This window comes from Oreochromis niloticus, linkage group LG12, assembly GCF_001858045.2.
Source record: "Oreochromis niloticus isolate F11D_XX linkage group LG12, O_niloticus_UMD_NMBU, whole genome shotgun sequence".
Classification (NCBI taxonomy): Eukaryota; Metazoa; Chordata; class Actinopteri; order Cichliformes; family Cichlidae; genus Oreochromis; species Oreochromis niloticus.
The window spans coordinates 1,905,191-1,917,803 of record NC_031977.2 but is presented as its reverse complement, the minus strand read 5'-3'; the positions used below and the strand labels follow the sequence as shown (position 1 = coordinate 1,917,803).

General features: G+C 39.8%; 1 protein-coding gene across 3 annotated transcripts in view; it reads right to left on the bottom strand.

Annotated features, from left to right (window-relative positions):
- The window catches only part of adgrd2 (adhesion G protein-coupled receptor D2), a 72,939-nt gene that overhangs the window by 13,387 nt on the left and 46,939 nt on the right, over positions 1-12,613 (bottom strand). For all 3 annotated transcript variants that reach the window (XM_025896990.1, XM_019365951.2, XM_025896989.1), the window contains exons 17-19: positions 8,717-8,850; positions 7,463-7,578; positions 5,375-5,495 (exon numbers count right to left, since the gene is read on the bottom strand). In XM_025896990.1, the coding sequence (XP_025752775.1) occupies positions 5,375-5,495; positions 7,463-7,578; positions 8,717-8,850 (371 nt within the window). The remainder of the gene's footprint in view (positions 1-5,374; positions 5,496-7,462; positions 7,579-8,716; positions 8,851-12,613) is intronic.

Below are 12,613 nucleotides of genomic sequence, written 5' to 3'. Positions count from 1 at the left end.
TTCTGTTAAGTTACTCAATGAGAGTAACGTATTCTGAATACTTTGGATTACTTAATATATTTTCAAGCTTTTTACAACTACATGAATGTACTATTGCTGTGTGATTTATTACTATTACTGAAGGCTACTCACCATACCAATACCAACTAGATGTTTAAATCTTAATATAAATGGGTAACAGTAGGTGGACATTAGGTAAGGCTGCACTTTTTGCAGCGATCTCGTATAGAAAACTGTTCCGCGAGTATATAAAACAGGTCCGCGGCTCTGAACCGTAGTAAAGGGACCTCTGGCTAATACGTCGGGTTCGTGTCGGGCTCGTAGCTGAAAACTAGCTTTACTTTGTTGTCTGGGTCAACTTTGCTAGCGAGAGACAGAGAGAGGGGTTGAAAGGCTGCTCCAACGGAGCTTATTGTTTTGGAGGAAAACACGAACACAGCGTACAGTCGAGTCTTAATAGCTTATTTACAACTGGGCTCGTCAGGCACTCTTTTTGGCTGCAGTGGTTATTATTATATTTACATGCTTCCAGCTCCCGTTTCTGCTCGGTCACAGCTCCTACTTTTCAACTCTTTCTCCCTCCCTCGCTCACAGACACATAACGCAGCACGGACTACACTGCCCATGAGGCCACATTCTTCAGGGCTATGCCTGTAACACTCTGCCTATTGCCTTCATATTAAATATTTTTTGTGAATAATTTTTTAAAAATATTTCTTCACGTCATTATGCGGGCCGCAAGTAGGGGTGACATGGGCTGCGAGATTGAGACACAGGCATTAGAGCCTCTTAATGCGTGTTTTGTTTGGGTTTCCGTGTGGAAACTAAAAATAGAGAGGGCATAGCCTAAACAGGAAAATACCGCCGTGTAAATGGCGGTATTTTCTGTGCTTTCAACAAAGTAACTGTATTCTGAATACCACCTTTTTAAACGGTAACTGTAATGGAATACAGTTACCCATATTTTGTATTTTAAATACGTAACGGCGGTACATGTACTCCGTTACTCCCCAACACTGCCCATGGCTGGCTTCTGTTATGCTAGGTCTTTATTATTGTTAATAATTTTTTCTTGTTAAATTATTGCCTTTGTGTGTAAAAATAAGCATGTTCTGTGTGCATTTGTTGAAAAAAATAGCTCTTAGGAAAACCTTTGTGTTCTTAATAGTATTTTAAGTACATATGTCCAACATGTCTTTAGTTCTTAATTTTTTTGATTATGAAAACAAATGTAATTTTACTAAAAATGAAAAAAAAAATTTTTGCATTATTAAGTTACTTTTGTTCTCAGGTCATAGTTAAAAACTACAGTGTATAAAATGAATGATAAATGTAGACTGAGATGTCGTGAAACAGTTAAATACTGCAGTCAGTTCATTGTATGATTAATAAGTAAACAGTTATTTGTTTTCCAATGTTTAAAAATGATCTAGAAACAAAAGAAATCCACAGTGGTGTGATGTTAAACATTAGGGGTGGGTTATAATAATCGATTCATCGATTAAAATCGATTCTGGCTTGGAGAACGTGAAATCGATTCATTAAAATCCTGAATCGATTTTTTAATATAAATTTATTTTGCCCGAAACGCCAGAATCTCAGGTGAAACCTCACAAAATTTCAACAACCACCAAACAGCTAAGACAGTAAATGAGAGCAGGTACAAGGATTCTGCACAAGGACGTAAACACACAGCGCGACACGCGGATCAGAATCAGTGAGATGTCGCCTTTCTCACGGTCGGGGCTGAAAGCCGACAGCTCGCTGATTCTGATGTTTCGGCGGGTCCGCGCTTTGTGTTCACGCCCTTTTTGCGCTGATTCTGAAGCTGTTAGTTTGATCTCTCTCCAAACAATATTGACTGAACCAGCAGCAAAAGAAGATCCAAACTACGCTTCACATAAACATCGTCATGAAATCACTCTGACTTTTACTGTTTTGCTTCCACCACGATAAAATCACACTTCATGCACAGCTCTCTCCCTCTCTGTACTGTTTTCTGCATTATTCGCTTGCTTGTTGCGCACAACTCTACCGTTGTTTACAGCGCTGTCGGCCGCTGTTTTTTGCTTTTGTTTTAAATACTTCCGAAAAGAAAACCTAATTTCTGCCGTTCAATACTGAACAAATGTAAACTTTTTAAAATTATGCAAACTGTAAAACGCTTAGCCGTGTCTCTAATAAAACCGCTGTAACGTCAGAGGTAATGTTCATATGTTGATTAATGGTTTTCTTTCGTTTTTGATGTACTGCAGGATATTTTTATAAAATCCAGGCCAGGAAAACCACCTTCATGTTTTTCTGTGTTTTATCCTCAGCTACTTTGACACAAAAGCATCTGCTGTGACGCTCACACCTTTGATAAAGTCTTGCGTGTGTCAGCTTCCTTTTTATAGATACAAAAATATGTCAATGTACTGATCTGAATTATAATATTTCTGACTGTCAAAATTTCCCAGATTCAAATCGAATTTAATCGAATCGAATCGAATCGTGGATCGAATCGATTCGGGACCTTGTGAATCGGAAAGGAATGGATTCTAGAAATCAGTGACGATACCCAGCCCCATTAAACATGTGTTGTGTCTTTTCCTGGAATAACAATTTTAATTTCAGACTTTGCTGAAGGTGCAGAAGACATGCAGTCTCATAAATGCTCATGTAAATACACAGAGATAGAAATATATACTGCTGTACTATAGCTACTGTACCCTTCTCCACCATAACCTGCAGTATGTCTAACCTCAAATGTTATGTTATTATTCTTTCTCTCTACACCCTTGTTTTTTCTTTTTGTGGAAAGAAGAAGAAGACGGGCTGGCCCAGCATCCTCCTCCTACCTACATGAGGAAAAACTCCTACTGTAGTGTTATCTGCCCTCAGCTGGACACTGGCAGTAAATCTAAATTAACTAGCAGCTCTCTGAGGGTCACCCAGGGGCTAGCTCATTTTGATTAAGTAAAGACCTGGGAAGGGCAAAGAGGGGTGGGAGGTTTAGGAAAGGACAAGAGAAGAAGGAAGGAGGCAGAGAGGGAGATGTACAGAGACAGTGTATGGAAAGTGGGAAGTAAAGGATGAATGTGAGAGAGGAAGTGAGTTCTGTGTTATCAGAGCTCGAGGTAGATGTGGTATGACCTGTTGTTCAAAGTACTGACTGCCACCTCCCACGCACGCACGCACGCACGCACGCACGCACGCACACACACACACACACACACACACACACACATAAACAGAACACCAAGACATATTAAAGTATTTTGTGGTGAGCTGGTGCAGCTTGAAATACTAGTGGTGCACTTTTAGAGCTCAAGTCAGTGATGTCACTTCCTGCATCGTCGTGATTCTATCAGATAAACAAAACTTGTCTTCTGGCAGCAGATATATAAACATCTGCCAAAAGTTCTTCAAACCAACTACTTGTTGAAGTTCAGTATATGAGGTGTCTCCAGCATCACACACACACACACACACACGCACACACACACAGTAAAAACAACAGCAGATTTCACAGCAAAAAATAAAAAATCATATTACTACTAAAATACTGATACTAATGACTACTGAGAGAAAGTTGTTCATTGTGACCTGGTGAATGCTGAAAGATTAAAATATAGCAACTCAGTGGCACCATGATCCTGTATGCACTGTTTTTATGTATTTATTTTTTCCATGCACTATCTTGAAAGTACTCTGTGAAACTACTCTGTGAAACTACTCTGTGAAACTACTCTGTGAAACTACGCTGCAGATGCTTTAAATTCTGTAAAGGCCTGTGCTGGAGATGTATCTGTGGCTGCATTCTCTTATGAAAGCTGATATTTGAGGTATAACTGGGGTTAATCTTATTAGATAAAAGTCCCTGTAGCAGTAATGAAGAAATGGAGCCTGCAATGCTATTTTTTCTTCTTTTTCCTGTAGTGTGGATGTTTTCTGTCTCCTTACAACCTTCTTCTCTTTTCCCTTCTCTTCCCTTTACTCCTAACTTGAGGCAGATGGCTGCTCCTCCCTTAGCCTGGTTCTGCTGGATGTTTTTTCCTGGTGCTTGCTCATAGGTAATTATCTTATTGTTGGTGTTTCCCTCTAATTTTGTTGAGCCACTGTCATGAATGGGCTTGAACTGAAAGGCAGCCTGATTGCTCATCTCTGTTTCAGGTACCTGTTGGCTTTGGTTGGCATACACTCAGTTTTAAGGCCGTACTGCTTTTTATTGCTACAAACTGTGTGTTAGGTTATATGTATATTGTCTAGATGACTGAAGAATGTATCTATAAGGACATCACTGTATCAATAATGTGATTGTAATGTGATTTCACATTACATAATACTTCTGACATTATATACGTATGCTGTCTTTGGGAATAGTGTTAAAAAGATTGCATACATTTTCATGGCTATGCAGATCATATCTTTGTTTCCCTCTTTACAGCAAAAGAAACAAAAAAATGCTTTAAACCTTTTTTTAATACATTTAAACATTTTAACAGTAAACCTTTTTGACAAAAGTAACCAAGTAATTGATTGCTTGAATACCTAATTCAACCCATTACAGTTAAAAGGCTGCCTGAATGAGCCAGTGGGAGATTCTTAAACATTTATTGGGCGTTCAAAGACTTTCCACACTACACAACACTTTCAGCAGTTCACAAACACATCCATATTGCACTTTTTAAACATTCTTTTTTAATCACACCCACTCACTGACTGATGCACCTGGAGCTACTCTCAGTATAGAATTGTTCCCTTGAAAACTCGGATTGGAGAAGCCGATGTTCAAAGCACCGACATTCCAGTTGGTAGATAACCCCAATACATAAGCAACTGTAATGTTGCATTAATTATGATTAATGAAGCACAAATGTTACTTTTCACAAGACAGTCTACATTCACACCTCTGCTTTCTAACCATATTGTTATCACAAAACAACCAATACTTGCTATTGTCTTTTTCTTGTATCATTTGGAGTATGCAGTTATCTGAGAGCATCTCATTGGGCAGTTACCTTCAGGGCGTCCTCAGTACTGTTTGGTCCAAACACCTCTGTGGTGTGTTTTATTAATGTGTCACCACGCAGAGCTTGTGTATTATATGTTTATGTATGCCATTTACTAATTTAAGAGCTTATCCTGTAGATGAAATGTGCACGTCATAAAGCCAGAAGTGTGGCTTTTGGCATCAAAAGTCTAAATGAATGATTTCATTTGAGCACACAGTTAAGAAAGCACAGGTCCCCTCTCCGAGAAAATCAAGAAGAAAGATTATATATCACATTGACACATTGTCTAAATGAATACAATTCAGCTGCTGTTTTGTTTCCTTTGCAAGTAACCACTAATATTACAGCAATATCCAAAGAGCTGGGGCTTTGCTTACCTGGAAGGAGTTGAGAGCAATGAAAATATAGGCAACTACCACAGACAGATGGACAAGCACGCCACACAGCCAGGTCAGACCTAGGACAGGCAGCAGGATCAGAACTGGGCGGGTCACAGCCCTGCAAGCACACATGTACATGAAACATCGATGAACACAGGGTGTGTGCAAACATGAGCTCGAGGTCTCACACCTATGAAAGAAAACTTCACCTTGTGTTGATTCCTGAGTACCTTTCTTTCTCTTTGTTAATCCTGTTATAAAACTTGAGGACAGACAGACAGAAGGAACGAGCAAAGTGGAGTTTTCAAGTTATTTTGATGACATTTTCTTCTCAGATATTTCCTCCTTGAATTCTCATCAAAGATCTCTCCATAGCTAAAGATTTTACCGCCTACCACAGTCGTGCTCCTGTTCCTTTGCAATCTTTCTTTCAATGATCCCGGTGCTTATACGGCCAATAACCATTTCATGGGGCAAGGCAGAAAAGGTTGCCTTTGTTCAAACCACTATTGTTGTCACACTGCTGCACCTGGGTAGAGAGATTGAGTTTTCAGACTACACTGTGTCTGCAAGGACAAAGCCAACACTCTCTTCCCTTTTATTTTTGAAAGTCGTTTTCCCTCTAATCTCCTCAATTGACGTAACACTGGCACAGACTTTCAGTCTGTTTGTGAGGGAATGAAGAGACAGCGAGAGCGAGAGGGGGAACAGCTTTGTGGCATTACCATCGGGCTGAGATAAAAAGGAAGAGAGCTGCTTGATGCTGGGTTGAAGCACTTTGTTTACCTGAATCTGAAATTATCAGGTAAAAGACAGCAAGACTTTCTAATTTTAGTATTTTGACTTGTGCATTACCCTCTGACAAGCACATTACTGAAGAATGCCCACACATTCTACACAGAAATTATATACATATATATATATATATGTAAATGTACATCAAATGATAATTTCGTCCTTGCCTGTAATTAATTTAACATCTTAACCACTTTTTAAAGAATATCTGCTTATTTGGATTGAAACCTGGACTGAAAGCTTTTGACAGAAAACTAACATTTATAGGATGTAATGTGAAATATATTTGCACTGTTTATAAAAGTAACATTTATTTTGGCCTAAAACAAAAGGCACACCTTAAACTGGTCGATGATGAAAGAGTGGATATTAAGGGAGTAAACATCAAATTGTTTGGATTCATTGTGTCCAGAAAATGAGAACTCGACTGTGTCTGAAATAATATTTATGTAAAAAACAACAAAAAGATCTCCATTTTACGAGGAAAAGAAAAAAACATATCGTGGCAGGGCTACTAAGTTTAACTGTAGCACTACATACAGAACTGATACATTATTACTTTGGTGGAATTTGTGTTTGCTGCTCAGCATTTGGAAGGCACTAATACATTTTTACATGTATGGAAAGTTAAATTAAGAGTTAGTGTAGCAGGACAACAACATTTTGTTGTTTCTGCCACAACTTTAAGGGCAACAATGACTGTTGCATAAAATGAACAAACACTGTACTGTACAACATCTACAGAGAGCGTTTGAAACATTAGCTCTCCTCTTCCTCTGTGCCTCTTCCCAATTCTGGTAGGGAACTCATTTTTTCAGGTATCCTAATCTTAAGATGACTTGATAGAAACAGAAATGCTAAATGGGAGAAGGGAACAATCTTGTCCTTTAATGTGAGAAGAAATTCTAAAGTATTTGGAGGAAAGTGCTTTAAAGAATAACAGTTGTAGCAACCACACGCGTGCGCGCGCACGCACACACACACACACACGCACACACAAAGAAACAATTGTGCAGGGCCCAGGTGTTAAGCTGATAAGCACTTACAACTCCCACAGTAAACTCCCAGTCTCTCACACTGTCTCTATTCATCATAGGTTGCTCAACCAAAAAGAAAATAGTAAGCTTGTGTGTATCTGTGTGAAGAGAGAGAGAGGCATACGAGAGGGAAAGAGAGAGAGAGGGAGAGCGAGTTTGGCCAGACAACAGAAGAAAAAAATCGCAGGAGAGCACAGAAAAAGCAGGAGGAGAGGGAGTGACAGAGAGTGCTACAAACTTTATTGTATCTCACCAGGTAAGGTCATAGGTCTGCATCTTTGATGCTGAGCTTGGACTGAGCATCTTAGCACGACGACGAGCGCTGGAAACAGTCACCATGACAACCCGACACAGCACAACCGCATTGACCTGCAGGCAGAGGACAACAGCATCAACACGGCCTCCAGCAAACACAAGACGTGCCACTGCAGAACCACTTGGCCTCCAGCTCACATGAGGAGGAGGGAGATGTTCCCCTTCTGCTCAGGCTGCAGGAAATCAAATCACAGCAAACAGCATTCAGTGAATGCAGTGTACGTTATTTCAGTTTGCACAGCTCCTGGCCTCTGTCGGGTGGAGGCAACAGAATATACAAATAAAGGAAACACTCACTGTTATGATTCTGCAACAAATCCAGAATGACCTGATACTCTCATTAAGAAATCCAGATATTTGTTTATATATTTGTATTTTTATTAGTAAAATTTACCGTATGAATAAGCAAACCAAATGAATGCATTTTGTCATAAAGCATTTTTAATAACCTTTTAAAAATATAAAATTTGCATTTTTTGCCCCCACATTTGAGTAGCAGGTTCTTTCCAGCTGCTTGTTGATGCATCGTGATGTCATTTTTGTCTACTCTCTAGTTTGTGTTTGGATTGGTGACTCTGTGTTTCCCTCCCTGAGCCTGGATCTGTTGAAGTCTTCCCGTTAAAAATGGGTTCTTCCTTCCCACTGTCTCCAAGTACTCCTCATAGGGAATCATTTGATCTTTTGGATTATAATATTCTCTTCTAATATGGCGGTGTTTTAACCTTATAATATGAAGTGATTGAAAAGAATGGGAACTGCTATGTAACACATTTAAATGTTCTTAAAAAAACATAAAAACACATACATAAGATACGCAAAGTGTAAAGTCTCTTCATCAGGATATAAGTGGCTACGAATAAAAATGTTATTTTTTGTAAACTTTCTTTTCAATCTCACATTTGTCACACATAACTTAAACGTTCTACTGTTAAAACTGACTGTGTTAGTAACAATAGATGATCTCTAATTTTTTAGTATAAGGACAGTTAATTATGCGGTTACTGTTGGGGCTTAATTATGACAACAGCATTCTGTCAGATTATGTCTATAGACACAGATTTATTACATCATCTATAAACTTTCATGAAATTTGGAACAAAATGTGCGACATGAAATTTTGTTTGCTTGGCCAATAAAGATACTGAATAGAATGAAAATCAAGGACAGATACAGCAAAAATAAGATTACATACTGTCAAGACAAATATCACAGGTCCCACAAAGGCCCAGATTGTATCGGTCTTCACATTGAGCCAGCAATGATCGTCTGCTTTGTATTTGTCCATGGATATCACCAGTGTTACTCCAACAACCAGAACAGGCACACCTGAAAACAGTTTAATAACAGAACAATTGCATATCACGTAATACTATGTGTTATATTATCATATTATTATAGTTATATATTTTTACTTCATTTACAGTTTTTTGTGCTTATTAAATTGGTTTTTGGATTTTTGTCTCAGTTTGGTGTGGTATATTATATTATTAGTATGTTAGTGTTTGGTTTTTAAAGACATCATTTTTATTATAATGTGTGCATTTTTCAAATAAATTTTATAAGAAGTTATAAAAGACACAACAGACGTCACGTCTCATCCTCAATATGCACCAACGCCAGTCACGTCTGTCATGCCAGTTCTTTAAACAAAGACCAAATCCAAAGATATTTCCCCTAATTTTAAATTATTTACTTTTGTAATTCCACAATATGAAAGTTTTGTTTCTAAAGTTGTGTTTTTATTTGTAGTTTTTAGTTTATTGTGCTGAACTATACGAGCCTTGGTGTGCTGGTGTCACAACAACAAAGGCAGAGGCGACACGTTTAAAGACACGTTACTTCAACAGAGGAGCGCTATGAAGCCTGTCCCACTGAATATCTCGTCTGAAGGGTAACACTCTGCACATCTACATGCAGAGATGAGAGGAACACCTGAAAACTGTTTGTGCTTCACTTCTCATCATATGACAAAACACGCAGACTTACAGATGGATCTGGGAATTTTGAAAGTCAGGCACAGCTGCAGGAAACTTGTTTTGTTTGGTTTGTTTGGCTATTTATTTTTAACTGGGTAAGGTTGCAAGTAGGAATCATGTCTAGAATATAGAAAGAGTTCATCTGCAATTTTGACTGATTAACTACTGTAAGCATGTGTAACATGTGGCTTTAGAAAACATCAGGGCTCGCCATCATTCTGCTTTTTGCAGATGATGTGATTCTGTTGGCTTCATCAGGTGATGGCCTCCAGCTCACACTGGAACGAATCGCAGCCAAGTGTGAAGCTGTGGGAATGAGAATCAGCACCTCCATATCTGAGGCCATGGTCCTCAGCCAGAAAAGGGTGGAGAGCCCACTCCGGGTCAGGGACAAGTTCCTGCCCCAAGTGGAAGAGTTTAAGTATCTCGGGGTCTGAGTGACGAGAGAAGGGGCCGGGAGATTGACAGACGGTTTGGTGCTGTGGCTGCAGTGATGTGGACGCTGTACCGGTCTGTCATGGTGAAGACAGAGCTGAGCGTAAAAGCAAAGCTCTCAATTTACCGGTTGATCTACGTCCCTACCCTCACCTATGGTTGCGAGCTGTGGTTAGTGACTGAAAGAACAAGATCACGGATACAAGTGGTGGAAATGGGGTTCCTCTGAAGGGTGGCTGGCCTCTCCCTTAGAGATGAGAAGTGCGGTCATCCGGGAGGGGCTCAGAGTAGAGCCGCTGCTCCTCCACATCAAAAGGAGCCAGCCGACGTGGTTCGGGCATCTGACAAGGATGCCTCCTGGGCACCTCCAGGGTGAGGCGTTCTGGGCATGTCCCACCGGGAGGAGACTCCGGGGCAGACCCACGACACGCTGGAGAGATTATATCTGTCGGCTGGCCTGAGAACACCTTGGTGTTCCCTCGGAGAAGCTGGAGGAGGTGGCTGGGGAGAGGGAGGTCTGGGCTTCTCTGCTTAGGCTGGTGCCTCGTGAGCCGGATAAGAGGAAGAAGATGGATGGATGGATGTTCTCTATATCAGGGGTCTCCAATTCCAGGTCTCGAGGGCTGGTGTCCTGCAGGTTTTAGATGTGTCCTTGGTCCAACACAGCTGATTCAAATGGCTAAATGACCTCCTCAACATGTCTTGAAGTTCTCCAGAGGCCTGGTAATGAACTAATCATGTGAAATGTTTGTGCTTCAAGATTTGAACTGAAGACCGCTGACAAAGGTAATAGTAGTAAACATGGATTAGATGTCAGATTGTTATTCTGAACCCAAAGGTCTCCTCAGTGTCATCTCATTGTTAAAGGTTTACAAGTGGGCCAGGACCCTGAGCTCTGAAAACACTGTGGAAACTTGTGTTGGTTCCAAAACCAGAAAAGGTGCCAGAACTGTGGATCTACTGAACACCATCAGTAGATCCAAGACAGACTCAATCAGCAAAAGTCCTGTTAGTAGAAGGCTGTGCTAGATTTAGAGGACAAGTGACATTGTTAAAAGGAAAAGGGTAGTCCAAGTCCAGTTTTTAATAAAATTGCATATTAAATGGGAACTCATTTAAATAATGCGCGTTGCACATCTTTCACAGTTCCTTCCCTGGTCACCAGTACCAGGCAACTGACACTGCCAAGCTACAGATCAAAACACAGTTTGCTTGTTGGATGACTTCTGTGTTGTAATGATGTTTAGTGACAGCAGACATGAACACATGTTTGAAAGGAATGAAAGTTGGACTAAGAAACATAAGTAGAACTACTTAGTGGCCAATATGTGCTACAGTGACTTCTACATTTTACACTTTTAATGTTGCAGCATCTTCTCTAGACTTTATTCCCAAGAAGTCAAAGACAAGTAAAGCTAGTTAACTCAGTCTTCTTCACAATCATTGTCTTACTTTGTAGCAGCTGAAGTACGTAATGTAGCTTTATAAGTGACCTTGTCAGGGATTTGTGAACACACAGTAACAATAAACATGTACTCTCTCTCTTTGGTTAGATTATACATTAAAAAAAATGAAATTTGGTGGTTGTTACATGTACAAGATTCAAACTTGTAATTTGAACTAAATAATTTCATGTTTCTATGGTGAACGTAATTAAATCATCTGCATGAAATTCAGCAACTTAATTTGTTCTTGTTAAGATGACATGATACAACGTAAACGGACTGATTCTTATATAGCGCTTTTCTACTCTCCTGGAGTACTCAAAGCGCTCCATACAACATGCCTCATTCACACAAGCACTTCTAAACTCAAGTGCAACGTAAACTACATTCATACTCCGATGAACGCATCGGAGAGCAACTCGGGGTTAGTATCTTGCCCAAGGATATTTGGCCTGCAGACTGGGGAAGCCAAGGATCGAACCACCAACCTTCCGATCAGTAGCTGATCTGCTCTACCACCTGAGCCACAGCCACCCCAATGTAGTAAGAGTGGTTAGTTGCCTGGACTCATGAAATTCACAAGATCACATTAGATGTCAAACTGCAGGAAAATCGCTGGAGTTTTAAGAGGCAGACAACTACACCCACACCACGTGTATGCTATTTATTGTGGTTTAACCTGCCAAGGACAAAAACGTACAGAAAATTCTGCATCAAGCCTTGCAATCATAGCTTTCCCAGTTTTGGTAAGCCTGGATTGACAGCTTGGTGGCGTGATGGTTAGTGCTGTTGCCTCACAGCAAGAAGAGCCTGGGTTCAAATCCACAATCTGGCTGGTTTGCAGTGTGTAATTAGAGTTAATTGGTGGTTGTTTGTCTCTATGAAATCAACCCCCATATTGGTTCATTAAGCAAGACTAGCAGTAATTGCCTGGATTAACAAAGTAGTTGTTCAAACAACAAGATTTGATTGTGTTTTCCTAAAGTTTTTAACTTGTGTAGAATGAATTAAAACAAATTTCACTCTACATACGTCAATAAATCACTTCAAGTCAATGTAAGTATATTACGTTGATCCAACATAATCTGATTACAATAAACCATCAAATGCCAAATGTGTTGGTTTGACATGGTCAAAAATGTGTTATTGTACTTGGTTCAATCATGTGGAAATAGGTGCCATGATTAAATTGTGTTCATCCAACAGATTTTTTTGAGAGTAGCTGTATCCTTT